Source organism: Macaca thibetana, chromosome 2, assembly GCF_024542745.1.
Source record: "Macaca thibetana thibetana isolate TM-01 chromosome 2, ASM2454274v1, whole genome shotgun sequence".
NCBI lineage: Eukaryota > Metazoa > Chordata > Mammalia > Primates > Cercopithecidae > Macaca > Macaca thibetana.
Window position 1 is genome coordinate 155,100,481 of NC_065579.1, and position 24,725 is coordinate 155,125,205.

General features: G+C 43.9%; 1 protein-coding gene across 2 annotated transcripts in view; it reads right to left on the reverse strand.

The window, feature by feature from the left end:
• Positions 1–24,725, reverse strand: part of ARHGAP31 (Rho GTPase activating protein 31) — a 122,369-nt gene that overhangs the window by 11,531 nt on the left and 86,113 nt on the right. The window contains exons 4-10 of one of the 2 annotated variants that reach the window (XM_050778762.1): positions 24,394–24,476; positions 23,301–23,408; positions 22,474–22,616; positions 15,688–15,886; positions 12,741–12,865; positions 6,808–6,870; positions 3,667–4,167 (exon numbers count right to left, since the gene is read on the reverse strand). In XM_050778762.1, the coding sequence (XP_050634719.1) occupies positions 3,667–4,167; positions 6,808–6,870; positions 12,741–12,865; positions 15,688–15,886; positions 22,474–22,616; positions 23,301–23,408; positions 24,394–24,476 (1,222 nt within the window). Of the gene's footprint in view, positions 1–3,666; positions 4,228–6,807; positions 6,871–12,740; positions 12,866–15,687; positions 15,887–22,473; positions 22,617–23,300; positions 23,409–24,393; positions 24,477–24,725 lie in introns of both variants that reach the window. The other variant, XM_050778761.1, reaches the window with a different exon arrangement.

Sequence of the window (24,725 nt, forward strand, 5' to 3'; positions counted from 1 at the left end):
CCCTAACAGGCCTTGTTCTCCACAGCTTTGGTCCTCCCTGTGATTCCAATTGAATCCATTCCTCAAGACATAAACCTAAAAACATCTCTTTGTAGCTTTCCCACACCATGTCCTACCGCAGCACTCAGTGTTATTATCTATGTGCTGCACAGTCCTCACGTTACCATGATCTCTTCTCAGGTACATGGCTTCTATCCTTGGGTAGGTTCCTCAGAACAGAGGCAGTATCTATTCCTAAAAATTACCTGCAAATCTCCAACACATTTTTGTTGGCTGACAGATTTGGTGGCTACTTCTAAACTACAAGAAATCTCCATAGCTCAAAAGGGAAGGGCATTGTCACGTTCCCAGCATGTGACGCATTATACACAAAGCGGGTGACCATAGAGGCAGAGATTGATAATCGCTGCCCAATATCTATCCTCTTCTTTATTTGGAGCTAGAACCTCCCCCACCCCTCAGGTTTTAGCTGGGCACATCGCTTTCCATCTAGTACATTTCTCAGTCTCCTGAGGGTAAGTGTGGCTATGTGAAATACGTTTGGCAGATGGGATGCAGTGGAAATGATGTGAGCAGCTTCTAGGTGACATCCTTAAGTGGAAGGTGCTCAGCTTCTTCCTGTAGCCCTTTCCCATGGGTGGGAATGTGACTGCGGGGGTGTTGAGCCCACTCTGACCATGCAGACAAGGACAACACCCCTGGGTATGGCTGAAGGAGCCTGGAACACCAGATCTCCTGGATCACAGTCACCTTACTCTGGACTTGTGCGTAAGATAGAAATAAACTTCTATCTTGTTTGAGCCACTGTATTTTTGGTTTTCTATATTATAGCAGCTTAGCCTGTACCTTAACTAATATAATCAACTAATGAGTTTATAAGGTAGGCTTGCTCCTGGTTAAAAAAAAATAGGGCAAAACAACTTTTTGCGGATGTTACAGAATCATATTTCAGATGCACTAAAATAGAACTAAGAGAATTCTACTGTAAGTTCTTCAGTAAAAGAATGAGGCAACTCCTAATATCTCTTAAGGAAATTCCGGATTTTCATTTATCAAGTTTCTGTAAAGCTATATGTTTATTCTGCTCTTCCTTAATTAACATTTCTAGAACGGGATGCAGAGAGTGTTAGTTGTCATTTTTACACCAGCCCATAAGCTCACCCTTCACTTTCGGAGGGATTCTGTTTGTTGTCCTTCCTCCCCACCAGCTGAGGATGAGGTTAGCAGGACATACTCTTGAATCAGGTAAAAGTCGGATAATCAACCATGACGATTACATTGATTAATCCTTCAATTTTTTCATTCAGAGTAATCGGTATTTACAATCATTTAACTTTAGTTAAAATGCACCACTTACTCGATACCTCTACGCTTTGGGTCGCACTGGAATTTCACTTAGATTGGCCAAAAGTGGGAGAGTTGGTTTGACTAGATCAACTAAAAGTTTAAATGGGTAACCTGGAAAATTGTCTTTAATTCTTTTTCTTTTGCCCACTGCTACTTCACAACAGAAAGAAAAATATTTAACTAATGAAGGTGAAGTTCTCCACCTGGAATAATCATGGACGTTATCATGAGGTTAACACTGAGGTTAACCTCACCCCGTCAGAGAGCAGGGTGAGGGGACCTGTTGCCCCTGAGACTTTCAGCAGTCCCCTTCCACCCCGGGTCTCAGATCTGGATGGCTGCCTTTCACAAGGCCCCCCTTTCTGCCCTGACTGCCCATTGGCCACAGGTAGGAAGGCGGGCTGGAGTCTCCCTTAGTGTCTTTCCCAGACCAACTTAATGCAAAATGGGTATTCTAATTTATAGGGAGGAGAGAGGGGGGAAAAGTGGATAACAGACTGTCTCTAAAAGACCCCGACCCACTCTTCCACAGAGGATAACAAATCTCACAAAAGCCTTTGGAAACACTGTTTTCCTCAAAGCCTTCACTCCCTCCCCTACCCTTCATCCTGCTGCATCCACGCCAGCCCATGACACTGTTTTCCAGACAAGGCATCACTGGATCCCCTGAAATGTGCTCATCTGTGTACCCATCCTGAAAGGAAATGGGAGGAGAGGACTGATATTTACTCACATCTTCTGTGAGCCGGACTATGGACAGGTATTTTATGGACATTTTCCCATTCAGACCTCACTACAGCCTTTGGGATAGGAGCCTCCCCTGCTTTGCAGATGAGAAACAGGCTCCAAAATCTCCCACTGCCACACTGACAAAAAGCAGTAAAGCTAGCATCTGAATCAGCCAGGCTGGGTTCTAAAACCTACATATTTCCCACAACATGTAGCTGCCTGGAATGCCCTTTCTCATCTTTTCTGCATGGAGAAACCTTACCCATTTATGAAGGCTCAGTCCAAATGTCACCTCTTCTAAATCTTCCTGGACTCCTCCTGAGAGGACTGCCTCTCCTTCATGCCCTTGCCATCTGTTATGAACACCTCTTTCATGATGCTTTGGGTACCTAACCCCTCCCTAATTCCAAAAATCCTGAGGAGGCTCTTATGCTTCTTCCATAGGCTGACCCTGCGCTGGACTTCAGTGCAGTGTTTCAATTTCCCTTCTTAGTTTGTGAGCTCACTGTGGGGAAGGGATCATGCCTTAACAATCTTTGTAACTCCACAGCTCATAGTGAACACAGGAGGGAGCGTGGTCGTGTTACAAGCGTGGACTTTTTTAAAGTCTGGATTAAAATCCTGGTTTTTCCACTTCCTTGCTATGAGTGATTGAGTAAATAACCTATTCCTCTTTAAGGAAATGGGGATAATAGTAACTACCTATATCATAGGATAGAGGGGAGAAATGAGATAATATTTGCAGGACACTTAGGAGAGTGCCTGACAACCTAATAGGTGCTGAAAATGACTAATATTAACTGAAAAGAAACATTCCTAAATCACAATAAACATTTGTTGGTTTGATTGTCAGCCATCCTTTCCTTTGGGGTGCTCCCTGCTTCCATTTTATGTGGCCCATGTTTGCTCGTTAATTAAAGAACCTCTCCTCACTCCAGACACACCCAGAGACTCAAGTCTGGCCAATCTCAGAACCCAGTGAGCTGGGCAACAGTGACTGGTCCAAGGCTGGGCATGTGACTCAGGCAGATCCAATCAGAATCCTTCCTGCATTTGATATCAAAAAATTGGGAGAGGGATGCTCTTTCTCGTTGCTAGGGTTGCTAGCCATCTTGTCTGCAAATGTAAAGTAGAAATGAGGATGGGTGGATGGTGAGAGAAGGAGACTGGAAGACCTGAATTCCCAATTCCAGCTCTGCAGCTCTGCATTCCATTCTGAGTTTTTCTCGTGCCTTCTCACTCTGTGAGCAAATAGAATAATAATAGGTAACATTTATTATATACTTGTTGTATGTAGACACTGTTCTGAGAGCGTCATATGTATTAAATAATTTAATACTTACAACAAACTTATGAAAAAGGTATTATTAACATAATTATTTCCATTTTACAGATTAAGAAACCGAGGCACAGAGTGGTTACACCTGCTGGAGATCACGCAGTGAAATGGCAAAGTCTGGATTTGTACCCAGTCGGGCTCTAGAGCCCACAGGCTTAACCACTTCACTGTATTGCCTTGCAAACTCGAAGCAAATTTAAGTCCGGTTTTTCTCTCTTGCGATGGAAAGAGACCCTCCCTCCTCTACTTACCTGCAGAAGTCTCAGCTCCCAGCGGTTTCTCTTCTTCTGGCCAGCCTCCGCTCTCTGATCCATGAAAAGAGAACTCCTCCAGGCTGGAAAGAGACTGCAGCTCCTTCGGGGGTGTTCTGCACGGCGTGCTGTTGGTGCTGATGACGGCGGACACGCGGAGCGGCACAGACACCGCAAAGGGCTCGGAGATGTTCAGCGCCTTGCGCTGGTGACGCGGCGACGGCTCCATCTGGAAGAGGCTGCTGGTGAAGACGGATTTGCTAGGGCTGTCGTTCGAAGTGTAGAACATACCCAGCATCTTTGGGGCTGTTTGCTCGCCCTCTGGATCCTCAATAGGCCGGAAAACCTTCAGTTGTTCCGGTGGGGGCCGGGCCTGAGCGCCCTGGAGATGGACATCAAAGCCGCCCTCAGCCCCCGGAGGCATCCCCTCCTGGCCCCATTCGCCCTCCTGCTTGGTGAGGTCACATGAGCTGCCAGTGCCGGTGGAGTGCATCTTTGTTGCTGGAATGAAAAATCCACCGGTGGTAACTGTTCGATTGAAATTTCCCTTGGTTTCTTTTCCTAGTAAAAAGGAACAGGTGTATGGTCAGCAGCCTGGGCACACATACAATGGCAGGCCTTCCAGTAAGGGCAGGCACACGACATTTGAATACTAGAGAGGCACAGCATTCTAATAGGGGCATAACCGCCCAGATAAAGACAGGTAACATGTGGATGACAAAAGAGAAAGCACTTCCTTATATGCACAGAATTTTAGCATGATGCTTTGGTAGGACCATTTGCTGTCGTGCCATACAGATCACTTTTAAACTTTGCAGGTAGAGCAGTTTTCAAAAAAAGATTACTGCTAAAGTTGCTAAACAGAGCCATCATCTACCAGGCATTAATTGTAGATCATGAAAAAATAAAGAGACAGATGGGAGGTGGTAGGATGATATTTGCTCAAAATGAAGAAGACAAAAATGAAAAATAAACAGAATCTTGTCTTATTTTAGAACTTTAAAACTTATTGTTTTAAGTTTTCTCTAGCAGATGGACCCAGACGGGGGTTTTTGATTTCCCAGCTAGGAAACAAATGCTGTTAACAACTAGACCTTTCCCACCTTTTCTCAGGCTTCTTCCTGTTGATTCAGAGGATGAGAAACTAGAAATGTAAATTAACTAAATGTTAGAAAGTACAGTTGTGAGGAGCGAATATATATATTTTTTGAGACAGAGTACAGCTCTGTCACCCAGGCCGGAGTGCAGTGTCGTGATCTCGGCTTACCACAACCTCTACCTCTTGGGTTCAAGCGATTCTCCTGCCTCAACCTCCTGAGTAGCTGGGATTACAGGCACCTGCCACCGCGCCTGGCTAATTTTTGCATTTTTAGTAGAGAGGAGATTTCACCATGTTGGCCAGGCTGGTCTCAAACTCCTGACCTCAGGTGATGTGCCTGCCTCGGCCTCCCAAAGTGCTGGGATGACAGGTATGAGCCCCTACGCCCAGACCGAGTTCTTGACTGGCTTAGACATGAAGGCAAGGAAGAAAAAAGTCTACATGGGAAGTAAATAAGCCTGGAGATGATATGTGAGTTGCCAGGGATCTAGAAAATAATTTCTAATTTGGTACTAAGCACTAAACTGGGCATCTTACATAAGTTTATGCTTAAAGTTCTTATGACCACCCAGTAAGAAAGTGTAATGGTCTTTAACACATGAGGACACCGAGACTCAGCAGTTAGATGAACTGTCCAATACTCACATGTCATGTATATAATGACCTATATTTTGAAATATTAACTCCTGCAAAACTGGGCAAGAACTGCCAAGAAGTTTCTAAACCAAAGCAAACGTATGAATATAAAAGTAAGAAAATGCTGAAACTATCAAGTTAACTTAAGAAGACCTCACTGAGTATTATACAGGTTTAGAATTATTATTTATTATTATTATTATTATTATTATTTGAGACAGGCTGAAGTGCAGTGGCACAATCTCGGCTAACTGCAATCTCCACCTCCTGAGTTCAAATGATTCTTGTGCCTCAGCCTCTGCCTCCTGGGTTCAAGCGATTCTCATGCCTTGGCCTCCTGAGTAGCTGGGATTATAGGCATGCACCACCACGCCTGGCTAATTTCTTGTATTTGTTTTAGTAGAGACAGGGTTTCACCATGTTGGCCAGGCTGGTCATGAACTCCTGGCCTCAAGTGATCTGCCTGCCTCAGCCTCCCAAAGTGCTGCGATTACAGGTGTGAGCCACCATACCCGGCCCAGGTTTAGAATTATTTTTAAAATGTTGTTCTAAAGATTTTCTGTATTGTTTCGGTCTGACCCATTTTTGAAAGAGAAAAATGTCTTGTATTAAAGGGGCTGGAAAGTCATAGGATAAGTATAGGGGAGTTTTAACAGTCTGTTGCCAGACAAATCCTTTGCCTTGTAACTTGTAATGGTGCTTATTGGTTACTTAACAGAAATAGAAGGTAGAGATACAGGCAAGTCAGCCCTGAAGGATAGAGCTGTGAGAACAAATGTTATGTGTTATTTTGGTGGTGGGTGTTACCTCATGTGCAACTGTATACACGTTTGCCCCAACAAAGGATATTGTGGTTTGCACATGGCTGATACATAGCTGGTGCCTAATTAATGTTTAATGATACATAATAAATGAATGAATGAATGGATACATGAATGAACCTACCAACTGAAAATCATGACTTGACACAAAAACTAGGAAGCAAATGCATATGGAAACAGCCAAATTCAAGATACATAGGCCTCTAGGCATAAAACCATAGGGCATAAACCAATGCTTGGCTCTTTCTTTCTGCCCAAAGGGGAAGCCTCTTCTGCCTTAGGTTTCAGGTGTTGACCTTTTACCTGGTTCAGGTTTGAATGAAAAATAGCCATGGACTGCAGCTGTGGCTAGAGGAAGGATGGGCAAAGAGGATGGCTCTTTAGACCTAGCCCTGGAGTAAGGTAGGGGAGGTTATGGGGCTATGTAAACCCCTTAAATTAGGGTAGGGTCAGGGAGGGATTTGGGACTAGTTAGTTGTGTGTGATTGTGACTACAGAGAAGCAGGCACGACAGCTTATAAAGGCAAGTGAGCTCCAGCCTCCTAGTTGTAATCTCCAACTCAGAAACTACTTGTAAAATCTTACCTTCCACAGGCACTGAACACAGTGAGTCCATGCTTTTAGCTGGTCGGATAGTAGCCTTTTCCACTAAAGACAAAAGAAAAAATATCCTTGATGAATGCATATTAACAGAAAGCATTCAGAAAAATAGGTCAGGCTGTTTAAGTACACAAGACAAAATTCTTTAGGAAAGATTTCTAGTATAATTGATCCCCTTGAAAACATTCCTCTACCCCACCCTAGATGTTCCTACTTTCTTAATGGGACAGACTTCATAAATTCAGGGCAGTTATAGATCAAAGTTTTATTAATATTTTACAATAAAGGTAAATTGCAATTTTGTCAGATAGCTCATCGCAAATGAGGAGTCCCAATTTTTTTTTTTTTTTTTTTTTTTTTTTTTGAGACGGAGTCTCACGCTGTTGCCCAGGCTGGAGTGCAGTGGCGCGATCTCGGCTCACTGCAAGCTCCGCCTCCTGGGTTCACGCCATTCTCCTGCCTCAGCCTCCTGAGTAGCTAGGACTACAGGCGCCCGCCACCGCGCCCGGCTAATTTTTTGTATTTTTTTAGTAGAGACGGGGTTTCACTGTGGTCTCGATCTCCTGACCTTGTGATCCGCCCGCCTCGGCCTCCCAAAGTGCTGGGATTACAGGCTTGAGCCACCGCGCCCGGCCTGAGGAGTCCCAATTTTACTGTACAAAAAGTATTCAAGGATGAATCCAGGGGTAGAATCCATGAGGCTCCAGGCCACTCTTTGTATTCAGCAGCAGAGAGCTGAGACCATATCTTAGCTACTGCAAATGTGGTACAGCAGGTGAGAGGGCCCAAGGGAATTGGAGTTAGGTTTCTGTCAGATGCAGCTCTGTTCCTTGAGGCCTGCAGGCTGGGTGCTCCCCAATGATCTCACCCGTCAACCTCACCCTGGAACAGATCCCAACAAAACCATTTTTGCACACCTACTCTGTGACTGGGTGTGCGCCAGGCATATTTGTAAGCCACCTTAGCAGCTTTTTGGAAGTGTGGTTTAAATGAGTAAAAACGTATTCCAGGCATAGTATTAAATAGATGCATTCACAAACACCATCTCTTTTCAGGGAACTAAATTGGCTGAAAGGTTGTTCCTTCTAGGTCGAGCTTGTCAAGAGGGGAAAGAGGGTACGTGGAAGCAGGAGGCCCAGGACTAGTAGCCCTTAAGGTAACCTGAATTCAGAAACATCTGGGTTTGAATTCCAGCTCTGCCACTTTTGGGCTGTGTGACCTCAGCCAAACAGCTAAATTTTTTTTTAGACAGTGTCTCATTCTCTTGCCCAGGCTGGAGTGTGGTAGAGTGATCATAAGCTAACTGCAGCCTCAACCTCCTGGGCTCAAGCAATCTTCCTGCCCTAGCCTCTGGAGTAGCTAGGACTACGGGCACACACCAACAAATCTGGCTAATAAAAAAAAATTTTTTTTAGAAACAGGGTCTCACTGTGTTGCCCAGACTGGTCTCAAACTCCTAGAATCAAGCAATCCTCCTGCCTTGGCCTCCCAAAGTGACAGCTAAACTTTTCTAAATTCCAGTTTTATCATGTGTAAAATGAGAAAAAATAGAGCTGTTGTGAGGATTACATAGGTAATGACTATAAGGTAATTATATTGTACTAGTCTGCAATAGAGTAAGTACTCATTAAAAAGTAATAATTATTGATTGTTGTTGCTGCTATTCCAGATGGATTAGGGCTCAGCAACAAAAGGGAAGACAGGAGAAGGTTCTATGAGAAGCAGTTAGAGTTGGCCTTAACCAAAATTGAGTTGTAACTCAAGCTTGTTTTTGTTTCTTGTTTAAAGTTCCCCTGTTCTTCCTCCTTGATCCAAACCTGCTTCTTCTGGGAGGTTCTGAATTAACCCCTTGGTCTCCCAGCGTGGGGCTTCTCTCTTTCTGGGGCCTGCTGTGGGATGCCCAGCCATCTCCATGCAAATCCTTTGCAAAGGCAGAGATCGCCTTTCACCTCCTCACTTCCAATGTGCCCCAGAATTCTTATCCTTTGAAGATCTGCTATTTCCACAAATCTATAAATTGATTTACTGCCCTGACCCTACCTGGTCAGCATCCCTTTGTTTGTGTATTCTAGGACATGCATTGCCTTTGTTTTCCAGGCTGGAATTTCTCTGGTTTCCACGTGTCAACCTTGACAGGCAGTGACCAGGTGCCCCTGACTGCGTCACAGAGGCCAGGCAGCAGCTCTGTCTGTAGGTCCATCAGTGTCCACCCACCTTTGGTGGTGTTGAAGCCTCTTTCTCATGATGCAGTTCCTTGTGGCCTTGCGCAGCACAGCAGCACATCAGAGATGTGGCTTGGGGGACAGTGCCCAAGCATTCCCTGGCCCCCTTTCTGGAGAGTAACTAACAGCTCAGGTGTGGCCTATGACTATATTTAGATTACGTTTTTCTGTCTGGGACCTTGGCCTGGCCTCACAGAGGTGCACCCCCCAGTTTTCTGGCAGCCTTTGTGTCCTTGAGTCCTCCTCTCTTAGCTGCGTTACTCAAAGGTGAGCCTGGACCTGCTATAGCCATATGGCTTTGAAATTTCTCTGCTCAAGAGGGTGCCCTGAACTCTTCTTTCTCTTTAATAATGTACAAACAACTTAAATGGAATCAATTAAAATACCCGTATCTGGAAGGCTCTAAAGTTTATGCGTCTTAATTCAGTTCTCCATTTTTTCCAACACTTTCTTTCTTACCTGTTTCATTTTCTACATATGGTTAAACACCCCTTCACTCACTCCTCCCCACCCAAAACGATCCCAATACTATTCGTGGTGAATTAAGTTTTTAAATGTCCTTAGTTACGGGATTTTAAAGCATATTATTTACATGTGTTAATCCACTGGTTCCCCTTTTCACATACATATTTCAACAGTGAGCTCACATGCCACTTACAGAGACCACACTGGTAGATTACATTTATTATGGGGTTCAATGGCCTAACTTTAATCACAGATTCCATTGAAGTTATGGCCATGAAGCCTATTGGTCTTTATTTTCCAGAGTTGCCAGCAATATTCTTCTGGTAAAAAGAAACCACTTCAGGCAATAGTTAAGGCCACAGGGTGCCACTTATACTGACACTGACAATTCTTGAATTTCACCCCTGCATTCAGTTAGTGAAGATCTGATTAGTTTGTTCATAAGATCATAAGCCAGTGACTTTCAACCCTGGCTGCATATCAGAATCACCTGGGGAGTTTTTAGAAAATTACCAATACTCAGACCTCACCACAGACCTCCTGAGGCAAAATTGCTATGGTGTGATCCGCTCTGTGGGCGATTCTGAGGTCCAGGTGTGAGAAGCCCTGGCCAGGGGCATCTTGCATGTTCTGTGAGTTTACCACCATTTGATCTAGTGCCTTGGACTTGTTCTTTTTGAAAACCACATGGGGGTGGAAATCTTCCTAAGATCAAAGCAAACCACTTATTTCCTTTTTGTTGTTTTGTTTTGCTGTTTTTTGACTTTTCATTGCTGGCGAACCTCTCTCATGGCTGTACCACTAATTCTGCAACTGAAATTCTCTCTTTGATGTGCTTAAGCAAAGCTCTTTTCATAGATTAGGAGTTTCTGGTCAGGTACTCTTCTCCCCTGTTTCTCCCTTAAGAATCCTATTTTCTGATTTGTATCTGTCTTGCCACACTTGTGGCAACCTGTCCTCTTCATTCTGGCTATCTTTCCGTTTTGTGCAAGCTGAGTTTTGCCATACGGTGATTACAGATGCGTACCCAGAGTCCATTTCCCTTCTGCCCTTCGCACATGGCTCTTGTACTTCGTGGGTGTGAGTCCCATTCCTCATGCGAGGAGTTGGCTCAGGATCCCAGGCTGAAGCCAATCAGCACAAGGCACACCATTGACAACAGGGACTGAACCATGTGGCTCAGTGAAGGATACTGAGACAAGGGGAATTTTGATGAGGCCTTTTGGAAAAGAAGGGTCCCTGCTCTTAGGAGCAAGCTACCAGAAATGTTCTTTCTCCCTCTGGACCTAGAGGGATAGTCAGAGGGAAAGCCTAGAACTACTGCAGCCACTTTGCCACAGAAAGGAAGCCAGTCTGGGGATGAAGCTGACCCAAAGGAGGACACAGCTGGGGAAAACATGGAGAAATCATGACAGAGCCCATGTATTAAACCCCCTGAAGCCTTCCCTCTATCAGGGTGTTCAACTGCAGAAGCCAGTAAATTCCCTCATTGCATAAGTTGATTGAATTGATTTGCCATTATTTACAGCCTAAATCGTTGTAACTGCTGTACTGTGACACCCCTCCTTACTCTAACAGGCAAACATAAAGATTTCTAAAATCTGGACTTTCTGATCCTTGGCATGTGATTATTACCGGGTTTGAGGAAAGTCCTTAAAAACATTATCTCACATTTTTCCTATAGGAATTAATTTTCCCCCAAATCTCTATTAAAAATTTCAAACATTTAGAAACCTACCACCCTTAAACTTACCACCTAGTTTGATAATTATTGACATTTTGCCTTATATTTGCATTATCTAGTTCTATATTGATATTTATCTACCTACCTATAATATGCTAGTTATTTGAAAGTGTCAGTATTTTGCTGCTTCATCCTTGAATACTTTAATTTTAGCATATGTCTCCTAAGAACCATTAGCACACTATGAAAATTTATAATTCCTTAATATCATTTAATATCCAGTCTATATCCACATTTTCCCTCTTTGTTCACCAAATTGTCTTTTGGAGGTTTTTTGTTTTTGTTTTTTAGAAATGTGGTTTTGCCATGTTCCTCAGGCTGGTCTCGAACTCCTGGGCTCAAGTGATCCGCCCACCTCAGCCTCCCAAGTGTTGGGATTGCAGGCACGAACCACTGTGCTCGGTCAGCTCTTTTATTTTTATTATTTTTTTTTTTTTTACCAGGATCCAGTCAAAGTTTGCTCATTGCATTTGTACATTTCTCTTTTACACCTTGGTTTCATAACTATTGCCTCCATTTTTATCATACTTTCAATCTATAACACTAAAGATCGTTATGAAAAATTTCCTTGGTCTTCTCTTTCCTGACATCATATTTAGCTGCACTGGTTAAATTCCCCACTATATATGGTTCCCTCATTTCCTTCCTGTATCAATTTCTATTCAATACTCAGAAATAAGTCCCATGGGGTAGCATCCTTCTTTAAAAATCACGACCCTGGGGGAGAAGGGACAGGTCTTTTCAGCAGAATTCCAGTTAATAGAAAATCATCATTTAGCAATGCCATAGGAATAACTGTTACATCCAAGAACCATTAGAGGATCCTAAAATTCATGACAAAGAGCACTTTAACCAAGGGATCACAGTTCTCTTCACACGCAATAAGATACTGACATCATGTGCCTCCTAATATGACACATTGAGTCAGGCACAGGGTCACTTCTGCAGGCTTTCTGCCAAAATTCCTAACCTCAGTCTAACCACGAGAAAACACTGGACAAACTCTCCCTGAAGTAGATTCTACTAAATAAATGGTCAGTACTCTTCCAAGTTATCACGGTCAAAAAGACGGAGTAATTGTTCTGGATTGGCAGAGGTTAAGGAGACATGACAACCAAATGCAGTGTGAGATCCTGGATTGGATCCTAGACCAGAAAAAGAACAGTAGTGGGACAGCTGGCCAAATATGAATAAGATCTGCAAATTCGTTAGGAGTATTGTATCAATATTAATGTTTGGCTTTGATAACTTATATAAGATGTTCACATTGGGAGAAGCTGCATGAAGGGTATACAGGTTCTCTGTGTACCTTTTTTGCAATTTTTTTAGTAAGTCTAAAACTTTTTTTAAAAAGACTCCTCTTCCCCCAGTTAATTTATAAGTTTCTCTTTCAGAGTTAGTGTGTTTGATAAGATCAAACCAAGACTTAATAAGCAGAGCTAGGAAACTAATATTTGTATCATAAAACAATTACTGTTGATTCTTACCCGAGAGCCTCTGTCCTCTCACAAATACACTCCCATTTCTACTCAGTTTTGATTTGGAGTCCGATCCAGAACGTCCCAGGTTAAATATTGATTTCCACTTCTTTGATTTACTGGAGAGCTTTCGCCTAAAAGAACCAAGGCATAAGGGGTTAGTTTGTTAACTAGTCATTTCAAGGGGACTTTTAAATTGAGACCAAATATTCCATTTATGTCCTTAGTTATGAATGGCTCTGATATTTCAGGAAATTCCCCTCTAAAATCCAAGGTAAACTTGATTCTTACCTTGTCTAGAGATGCCCCAGGTGACCAAGCAAGGCTTTCATGAGTCACAGCAAACTGTATTTCCCAGGGCAAGAGGTAAAGTGTGATATTAAAGGCAGAGGTGGGGGCAAACAGAGGCAAGGATCGGTGGGAATCTCAGCAAACACGCAATTCTGGGAATTCTGATAAGCACTTTTGTTCTGGAATTTCAAAGACACCATTCATTCATTTCATTCATTTATTCATTTATAGAGATGGGGGTCTCACTATCTTGCCCAGGCTGGTCTTAAACACTTGGCCTCAAGCCATCCTCTCACTTCAGCCTCCCAAGTGCTGGGATGACAGGACTGGGCCACCCACCACACATGGCCAGTTTTTATGCAGGATGAAGCACTGAAGACCATATGGACCTGAGTCCTGTTAGGCTCCGGCACTATAACCACACTGCTGGGACATCCACAGGCAAAGAGAGGGCTGGTGAAGACTTTCATGGACTGAAAAGGGTTGGATGAGAAAGTCGACCTGGAAAAGAGTCTGGCCTGGTGAGGCTGAGGAGAGTAGCAGCCTGCAGGGCGTGGTCAATGATCACTACAGAGAAAGGCAGAGGGTAGTTAGTGTGTCTCTGGCTTAGCCTCACACCAGGCTGCTTTGGTGAGATGGGCAAAGGGGAGCACTAGGCTGGGTCGAGAGAGCCTGGCACCCCAGGGGTCACCATGGAGGCCTTGCCCTGCTGTGGCTCTGCCCAGCCATTGGAATGTATAAAGTTTCAGGATGAAAACCTGTAATCTGTGAGTTCCACAAGGCACCTATTCTCTGCAGGGCTCTCATGGAACATCCAGATCTCAAGCCCACCATGTTTGTTGCTGTTGATGTTGTTGTTGTTGTTTTTGAGACAGGATCTCGCTCTGTTACCCAGGCTGGAGTTCGGTGGTGCAAACAAGACTTACTGCAGTCTTGACCTCTTGGGCTCAAGCAATCCTCCTGCCTCGGCCTCCCGAGTAACTGGGACTACAGGCACATGCCACCACACCCGGCTGATATTTTTATTTTTTGTAAAGACTGGGTTTCAGCTGGGCGCGGTGGCTCAAGCCTGTAATCCCAGCACTTTGGGAGGCCGAGACGGGCGGATCACGAGGTCAGGAGATCGAGACCATCTTGGCTAACATGATGAAACCCCGTCTCTACTAAAAAATACAAAAAACTAGCTGGGTGAGGTGGCGGGTGCCTGTAGTCCCAGCTACTCGGGAGGCTGAGGCAGGAGAATGGTGTAAACCCGGGAGGCGGAGCTTGCAGTGAGTTGAGATCCGGCCACTGCACTCCAGCCTGGGCGACAGAGCGAGACTCCGTCACAAAAAAAAAAAAAAAAAAAAAAAGACTGGGTTTCACCATGTTGCCCAGACTGGTCTCAAACTCCTGGGCTCAAATGATCCTCCCATCTTAGCCTCCCAAAGTGCTGGGATTACAGGAGTGAGTCATTGTACCTGGACCCAGGATGTTTTTATGATCCATCTGAGATAGCTTTGCAGTGCTTGGTGGTTTCCTTTGGACTTGGCCTGCATTTTGTCAAGCTTTTATCCTTGGGGAATATTTTATAGGGTAGCATACCTTTGGGTATGGTGCATCCCAGGTGTGGTTTAAAGCACAAAGAAAATGCATTTGATGGTCTTTCCAAGGTATTCTTCCTGATCTCTGGAGGATCAGGGAGAAATGAGACTTATTCTCCAGGGACATAGGGAAAGGAGCAGTGGAGCTCAGTCTCAAGAAAACACAACCCATATACTTTCCAGCACACAGATGGGTTTCTCACCAGATGAGTTCCAGATATGTCATTCCTATAGCATGCAGCATGACTGGCATCTCCGAGTTGTGCAAGGTGGCAGCCTGTGCAAGAGGTGCCTGCTTTCATACCTCTTTTCACTGACCAAACAGTGGGGATGACACCTTCAATAGAAAGGTTGCCTTTCAGCCCCTCCACCTACAATCTGCTTAGAATTTAGGACTCCTGTTCAAACCCTGCTTCTTTCTACCATGGGGTACGAGTGAGGGGCTGGGTAGAGACCCAGGTGGCAACAGAGGAAGTGACAGGGAGAAATGAGGAAAGAAAATATTCTACCAATGAAAACAATGCTTTATTTGTTTTGGAGATGAGGGAGGGCTCTGACAGGCTCTGACAAGGATGCCAGGTTTGCACGTCCCCAAGTGCTGCTCACCCAGAGCTATCAGCCTAGAATGACACTATTTGTCAAGGTGTCCTCCATCAGAACACTCAACCCTATGCCTTTTGTATTGTCATGTGGGGATGGAGGGTCAAGGGAGGGGGTCAAATTTTTGTTTTTAGTAAACTTTATTTTGTAAACACCAAGCCTGATTTATCCATACTAAAAAGTCAGGAATTTCAGTCATGACTTATGATGTGACCCCTCTAATACTCTCCCAACATGGTGCTTGATCAATGGGAGATCGGGGGTCTTGTTAACTTTGGGGCAGTGTATGCATAAAGGCATCAACCGCTGGTGAGAGAGTTGTAGAGACAGCTCCCTTCTCTTCTGGAATGTTTCCTTAAACCCCAACCCAGATGGTACCTCCAACCCACACCGCCATCTTGATCCTGAGACTGTATACCTCTCCTCCTCTTTCCTCTTCAACCACACATCTCCTAGAATTTTTTTAAAAGAGTGCCACTTACTTGTTGTCTGGTAACTCAAGGACGGTGTGGAAGAGGGTGCCCATGGGAGGGACAATCTCAGGCAGGCTGTTCTCCCTCCTTTCCTTGCGAGCAGGATGGTTAGTGGCCAGGCTGCGGGCCTGAGCTTCCTCAAGGCTCACCAGCTTCATGGGCAGGGAGAGGGCTGGCAAGGTCAGGCTCTTCATGATAGGCCGGTTTGCTGTAAAGGCAACAGAAGAGCTCAGTGTTGGAGGAGGCCTGCTCATCACATCCATCCAGAGTCCCCATCCACAGTCCCTCCATTCCTGATCCCATGATGGGGGCTGAGTGCCACCCTGGCTTCTCTTGGGCATGGTGGGGCCTGGGGCTGAGGCTGCACACGGGAAACTGATGACTCTCCTGGCCAGACTTGCCAGAGGACAAACAGGGGCTTCAGGAGGTAGCTGCACCTTCCATACTTTTCAGAGAGGGACCACTCACTTATTCGTTCGTTCATTCATTCATGCCTATAACAAGCATTTATTGAACACTCATTGTGAGCCAGAGTGACAACAACGAGTCTTTACTCCTGAAAACTCTGCCTCTGCCTCATGCTTCAGCCAGGTGGGAATGTCTGTCCAGCCACGGAGGTAGCCTAACGGTCAGAGTAGGATAGGAGGCTGCCTCTCCTCCCCACAGCTGGAGAGCACACGCTCCAAGGCCATTTCAGGTTAGAACCTCTACTTTCCCAGATCATCTAGGCTTATATCCCTGCCACAGGAAGATACAGCCTATACTATGCCCTGTGGTTTTCTTACTCACTACCCAGTTGTCTTCTAGTGTATGTAGCGGATCCTTTCCTATTCTATGGCATTTTTTTTAAGGAACGGAAGCGATGATGACAATCACTGACGCACAGGATTCTCTTTTCTCCAAGTCAGTGGTTCTCACCTTGAGGTGATTTTGTGTACCACTCCCCTCCCCACTCAGGGACATCTGGCAATGTCTGGAGATATTTTTGATGGTCATCAATGTGTGTGGGAGTGCTACTGGTATCTAGTAGGCAAAGGCCAGGGATGCTGTTAAACGTCCTGCAATGCACAGAGCAGTGCCCCACAGTAGGAATCATCCAGCACTAAATACCAATAGTGCTGAGGTTGTGAAGCTGATCTAAGTTTAAAAATAGTCTGGGTTTGCTTCTATTTAGCTTTTGGTGACCTTGCCAGTTTTCTATGACTTCTGAAGTAGTAAAGAGACTCAAGGATAATTTAGATCAATTGAAATCACTTTTGGTGGAAGACTCACTGTATTTTCAGAAAGCAAATTGATGGCACTATTTCTCTTTGCAGCGCATGACCCTCTGTGGGTGGGGAGAAGTAAAACTATTGAAAAAGGGCCTCATGGAAAATGGAGACAACTGTTATGTGACAATGGGGTGTTTCTGGGGAGGACTAGCATGGCACTCATTCAGTAGGACTACTGTTAAATACAGCCTGGGATCCTGAAAACTTTTCAGTAAACTTTCTGGCTTTAACGCAGTCTTTTGACCCAATCCAAAGAGGGTTAAAATATTTAAATTTAATCTACTTTGAATATTTGTTCAAAGACTCTCACATATTCTTTATTATTCATGATTATGTATTTGCTTAAAAATACATAAAAATAAATACATACATTAACTCACTCTGGGAGCAACTGCAACAATGGGAAGAACATAAACTGCAGAAGACCAAGTTTAGTGCCCACCTCTCCCCTCAGCTCCAGGCTCCTAGGACTAAGGCCCGTTCAGCGTCTCTGCTTAGATGTTTGTGTGTGTGTGTGTTAGTTAACGTTTTTGGTTTTCGTTTTTTGTTTTTTGAAACGGAGTCTCAATCTGTCGCCCAGACTGGACTGCAGTGGTGCAATCTCGGCTCACTGCAACCTCCGACTCCTGGGTTCAAGTGATTCTCTTGCCTCAGCCCCCTGAGTAGCTGGGATTACAGGCACCCACCACCATGCCCAGCTAATTTTTTGCATTTTCTAAAATAGTAATGGGGTTTCTCCATGTTGGCCAGGCTGGTCTCGAACTCCTGACCTCAAGTGATTTGCCCGCTTCAGCCTCCCAAAACGCTGGGATTACAGGCATGAGCCACCGCGCCTGGCCTCTGCTTAGCCATTTCTAACTTTACATTTTGTAACAGAGCTTGTGATCCGTGCTCCTCTGCTCTACTCTAGTACCTCCTCTCATCTTCTCTGTGTCAGTAGGTGGCACCACGGACCACCCAGTGCCTAAGCTAAAGCCTGGGGGGTTGTTATTTTTTATTTATTCATTTCCTTAATTCATCTCTCCTTCCATATACAGCCTATAAGCAAGGCTTGTAACTCTACCTCCAAAATACATCCAGAACCCAGCCACTTTCCTCCTTCCCACTGCTACAGGCTGCCATGATTTCCCACTGCTTTTGCCATAGCTTCTCAACTGGTCTCCCTGCTTCCAGCCTCTCAGCCTCTCCTCCACACAGCAGCTGGAAGGCTTAGATCCTGCACTGGCCTGCTCAAAACCCTCCAATGCTTTCCCAAGACACAGAACAAACCCATCCCTTCGCATGACCTAAATGGATCTTTCATCTGCTTCCCCTTTCCTGTTTGCCCACTGGCCCAGTAGTCTACAAAAATATAGTAAACATTTAAAAATGTATACATATACATATATATATAAATTATACATATACCTATTATATATATACACATATGCCACTGTGTTTGCGCACTGTGTTTGAGTCATGTGTAATAGCAAACATATAAAAAATAATAGAAATTACACAGTATAAGACAAAAATAAACGGAAAAAAGAAATTCGAACAGTTTCTCCCAACACCCATAACTCATTACTTTGGTCTTTGGTACCCATCAGAGTGGGGCACCCCACTTTGAAGGCCACATTGGTTCCAGCCACATTGGCCAATGTTCTGCAACACCGCAAGTTTTCTGCCTCACAGCTTTTACAACCTCTGTTCTCCGTCTTCGGAACATTTGCTCATAGATCCTCACATGCCTGGTTCCCCATGTCATTCGGGTCTCAGTTCAAAGATCACTTCTTTAGAAACCATGACCACTCTGTCCCAAAATCATACCCCCAAGTCACTGACTATTGCCTTACTCTGCTGCGTTTTCTTCTTGGTATTTATTGTCTTTGAAGTGATAATATATTTATTTGTAAAGGTATATATTGCTTGTCTTCCCAACCAGACCATAGTTCTATGCCGGAGAGGGTCTCTGTCATTTTGTGCACTGATGTGTCTCCACTGTCTAGAACAGCACCTAGTTCATAGGAGATATTCAATACACATTTATTTTTCAGTGAATATTAGAGATATCACAATCTCTTTGGCCTCAGTGTTCTCATCCATCAAATAAAATTACTGGATTCAATGCCTTCTTCTATGCTGTGAATGTTTCTGTCCCCTCAAAATTCATATGTTAAAATAGAATCCTCAAAGCAACAGAATTAAGAGGTGAGGCCTTTAAGAGGTGAGGCCTTTAGGCCTTTAGGTCATGAGGGTGGAGCCCTAATGAGTGGGATTAGTGATCTTATCAAAGAGGCCCAAGGGAGCTTGTTTCACCTTTCCCCATGTGAGAAAACAGTGAGAAGGTGCCGATTGTGGGGAATGGGCCCTCACCAGACACTGAATCTACCGGTCCCTGGATCTTGAACTTCCTAGCCTTCAGAAGTGAGAGAAATACGTTTATTGCTTATAAGCTAACCAGTTCATGGTATTTTTTTATGGCAGCCCAAATGGACTAAGACAACTTCTAAAACCTTTTCAGTTTGAAGCAGAACTCTGTGCAAATCTAAAATTCCAGAGAATAGGGAATAAAATTCCATTTTGTGTAAATATTAAGTATGGCACTTTACCAAACTCAGTAACAATTTATATAATAAGAACCTTTAAATGAAATGTATGTGAACAATGAGCACTGGAGGCAATCAGAGTTAAAGGCTAAAGAGAAAACTGGATTTTAATATGCAGGACAAAAATATGGTTAAGGCAATAGCCATAAAGAGAAAAGGCATTTTCAGGTTGGAATTAGGACGAGCCTTAACATTAACAGTCATGGATGGGATTTGCTGTCCAGAAGAATATTTCCCAAAAGGCCTAGTTCTCCACAATGATTTATTTATCTATTTTCGTATTCTTTTCCTCACAGAGGCAGAATAGAGTTAAGGAAAGAGCGTGGGCTAAAAGATTTGGGTTCAGCAGTCCACATGCAGCAAGTTACTCGCTAGGTGGCTCTGGGAAGTTACTAAGTAAGCTATTCTGGTTCTCTGTTCTTCATGTATAAAATAAGGTTGATAATGACTTTATCATGTTTGCTGTAATAAATCAGTGAAATGCTGCATGTGGAAAACCTACAACAGTTCCCGCTGTAGAGTAAATAAATCCTCAGTAAATTTTTTTGTGGGCTCAAAAGGGTGAATGAATAAATGTATGCATATTACTTCTCTTTTACTTTCAAAAAAGTTTTTATATAGTTTAAAAGAAAAAAATCTATAACTGGAGAGTCGAAATAAAAAAGAAAGGCCAGCCACTCTGACGTATATAATAAAGAGAATTGAAAATATATATTCAAACAAAAACGTGTACGTGAATGTTCACAGCAGCATTATACATAATCATAAAAAGCAGAAACAACCCAAACTAAGGAATGGATAAAAATGTGGTATATCTATACAACAGAATATTATTCAGCCATAAGAAGAAATGAAGTACTGATATATACAACAACATGGGTAAACCTTGAAAACATATGCTAAGGAAAAATAAAAATAAAACAGTCGGCTAGGCACAGTGGCTCACACCTGTAATCCTAGCACTTTGGGAGGCCACGGCAGGCAGATCCCTTGAGGTCAGGAATTTGAGACCAGCCTGGCCAACATGGTGAAATCCCTTCCCTACTACAAATACAAAAAAAAAAATTAGCCAGGTGTGGTGCTGGGCACCTGTAATCCCAGCTACTCAGGAGGTTGAGGCAGGAGAATGGCTTGAACCTGGGAGGCAGAGGTTGCAGTGAGCCAAGATCATGCCACTGCACTCCAGCCTGGGCAACAGAGTGAGACTGCATCCAAAAAAAAAAAAAAAAAGTCACAAAAGACCATATATTGCATGATTCCATTGATATGAAATGTCCAGAAAAGGCAAATCCATACAAACAGAAAGTAGACTAGTGGTTGCCAGGGCCTGTGGGGAGAGGAACATGTGAAGTGATTGCTAAATGGGTATGGGGTTTGTTATGGTTTGAATGTGTTCCCCAAAGTTCATGTGTTGGGAACTTGAGCCCCAATGCAACACTGTTGTGACGTGGGACCTTTATGAGGTGATTAGGTCATGAGGAATCTGCCCTTCTAAATGGATTAATGTCATTTTGCAGGAGTGGGTTCATTCTTGTAGGAGTGGGTTTGTTATAAAATCAAGTTCAGCCCCCTATCTCACACTCTCTTAACTTTCCATGTTCTACTATAGGAGGACGCAGCAAGAAGGTAAGGCCCTCACCAGATGCCAGCCCCTTGATTCTGGACTTCCCGGCCTCTGGAACCATGAGAAATAAATTCCTTTTCATTGCAAATTACCCAGTCTATGGTGTTCTGTTATAGCAGAACAAAACGGAGTAAGACAGGTTTCTTTATGGACTGATGAAAATAGTATGGCATTAGGCAGTGGTAATGGTTGTACAATTCTGTGACTACATTAAGAACCACGGAATTTTACACATTAACGTGGTTAAAATGATGAATTTTATGTTATGTAGATAAAATAATTTTTTAAATGGTCATAAACTACATAGAGGACAGGGTAGGGATGGGAACAGTTATACCAGGAATCAAAATTTGATACTAATTGCAACTGATTATTCTGAAAACTGGTTTTTCCAAAATATTGGACAAACTGGAAAGGAGTTCTTTGATCAGCTAAAAAATATATTGCAGATATTTTTTTTATGCACCAGTGATTCTCCAAGTGTGGACCTGAACAGCAGCATCAGTATCACCTGAAAACTTGTTAGAAATGCAAATTATCAGCCACACTCCAAACATATTAAACCAGAAACTCTGGGGATGAGGTCCAGTAACCTTGGTTTAACAAACTCATCAGGTAATTTTGATTTACACTGATGTTGGAAAACCACTCTCATGTACCAAGCTTCTTAGTCAGCAAGATTTCTGGTCTTTACCAACTGGGTTCATGGGAGTTTAATTCACTCCTAGGGCTCATTATATTCATTACAAGATGCCCACAAACACACTCATTTTTGTATGCCTACTGCCTGGCACAGCGCAGAACAAAGCATTCAAGAAATTATTGAGAAGAGAATGCGTTCTGAATATATGTGTGAGTATGAACATGCTGCCTCTTAACTTGTTCCTGTAAGACTTCAAGGTGAAGGCATAAGGGTCTTCTGAAATACAGTGAAAGTAAAGATGAAGTCTAACAGTCAGGGAGAAGAATGCTGGCAGTACCTCTTTTAGACAATAACTTGGAGTTTAAGAACTCACTAAAACTAGTAGAACATTATTCTAGTTCTATTTCAGCATACCACATTCACAGGATAGGCCATGTATATGACTGATTAGAAACATGCTAAAGCCACATGCAAGCACGCCATAGCTTCCTTTCACACATACAGATGTATATATGCACGATCCTCAGACACTGACACGCAGTAGTCAGCATACACACAGCCAACACTCAGAGCTAGAACTAAGCCCACCCTCACTTTCTGTTGAATCCCACCACTAGTTGCAAGAAAGAAGGATAGGCTGGTGGGGTATATGCTAGCAGGAGTCCTTACCATCATTCTCCAGAGACCCAGGTGCACCGTTGTTAAAGATTTGATCTACATGATTCAGTATGAACTCAATCACCACCTGCTGGACCCGGACTGCAAGGAAAGCTGCATCTCCATTGCAACCAGTGGCTTCAATTTCTTTAGACCTACGGTGTGGAAGAAACATATTCAGTGAGTGAGTTTGCCTTACAACCTAAAGCAGCAAGGGGAGCCAGTAGGCCTTTTGCACAAGCCTCATCTCCTAAATTGATACAGTATATAGAATATTTTAATTATTTAGGGCCAATTAAAGGAACTCCCCAAAGGCTGTGAAACCCAACAAACTGAACAAATTTGAAACAGTTACCAGGTACTCTACCTTGCAATACTATATACACTATCCCGTACACATACAGAAATGGACTTTCGTTTCCTGCATGGTATGCCTTTCCACTCCCACCTACCTGTTCCGTGGAGCAGGTCTTCATCTATTAAATCATATGAAGCAGCTGATTCAAGTTGTAGCCAGCTGTGACTCCACCAAAACAAGCCAGTGAGCCCCAAAACAATAAAGGCCTTTTCAAGAAATTATAACATACAGACCCATAAGTTCAGCCATATTGTAGCTGTAGCCAAAAATGTCTTTAGAACTCAGAGTTTCCAAGTTAGCAGACAGAGAGCTTAGGCTATTATCGCCTAAATCACCTTTAATTCTATATGTGTTATAAATGACCACTTAAGCCACAGATTTGTTTTAAAGGGGCTTCAATGTGAAGAATTCAATCTCCATTTCAATCGGGGGCTGCTCTGAGCCCCCCGGGGTGGTGACAAGGGGAGGGTACAGTGGTTACCTGAGGAGGTTTGGCGCCCACACCAGGGCCAGGTTCCGGGCGTGCATGTTGGTCTTGCTGCTGAAGGAGGCGATATGGGCCAGGTGTCGAATCAGGTATTCCAAGGTCCTAGAATGGTTTGTTTTTTGACAAAGTAAGAAACTTCAGTGTCCGTGTGAAGCCTGACATATGGAGATAATTTCTAAATTTGGATTTAAGAGACTCTAAGTATTTCTATCTTACTGAATTTGGAAGGAATATTGGGAAGATGTCAAGATTGACCAGAAGTAATTTTCTTGGCCCTAGGCACACTGACCCAGGGTGGGGAAGGGGGTCCATCTTGTCAGAGGCCCCTGGAGTACCAGTCGGAGACAGAACCAGGGAATCACAGCACCTCAGAGCCCGGAGGCTCTTAGTGGCCATTTGTTCCTCTTTTCAACCAGGGTAGGATGGCTTCAAGCAGTTTTGAAATAGGCTCTCCTCTAGGCTTGTTTTAATAAAAATTCTCCCAGCTACAGGGATCTTGGTACTTGTCAGGGAGCTAATTTCACGGATAAACAACATTTATTAGGAAGTTCTTTCTTATACCACATCAAAATCTGCCCCCTTGTAAAAGATGGGCAGGCATAGGGAACACTGGGAAAGGTGGCAAAATTAGGGGCTAAACTGTGAGAATGAAATGAAAGGGTGGGGGATGATGATAGGGATGGTACTAATGAGCAAATAGAACAATCAGCCAATGCTCAAGAGCCCACAGTCAACCCATGCTGAAAAGCTATCTTGGTTGCCATAGATTTGGTTATGCTACAAATCTGGGTATGAACCAAGAATGCCACCAAGAGGCTAGTATGCATCATCGGAATGACTTCCTGAGGGGTTCTGAGGGGTGTCCTGCAGGTGATTTGGAGATGGCCTGCTCCTTGCTGCCAATGTTCCTGGTCAGACACCAACTCACTTTGATAATAGTGACCTGTTCACCCACTTCAAAATGCCCTCGGGAAAGCCTAAACTGGCTACTGTCCACTACATTGGTTCCTTTCCATGATGCCAGCCTGTCTCTTTGGTATTACACTGCATTGAGAGGCCACACGTTTCTTTCCCCAACCATTCTTACCTATAGTGGGATGGAGGAAGCTCCTGGATAACATTTTGGATTCGGGCCAGTTGGCCTTCTTCAGGGCAATGCGACACTGCCTCCTGTGGAGAAGAACACAAGGCAGCCTGGTGAGTGCCTGAGAGTGGAGACGGCCATCTGCATGTGCTGGAATCACTTGAGCCCTCATATCCAGCCTCACAACCATGCCTAGAGATCACCCTTCCAAGAGGCACGCTTTACTATGAAAACCACCAACCCACGACAGTTTCTGTCGGTTCTGGATGTGTGTGCAGGGGCTTCACCGTGTGTGCACAGGGGGCGGTGGGCTGCCTGGGACTCTGGGTATCCTG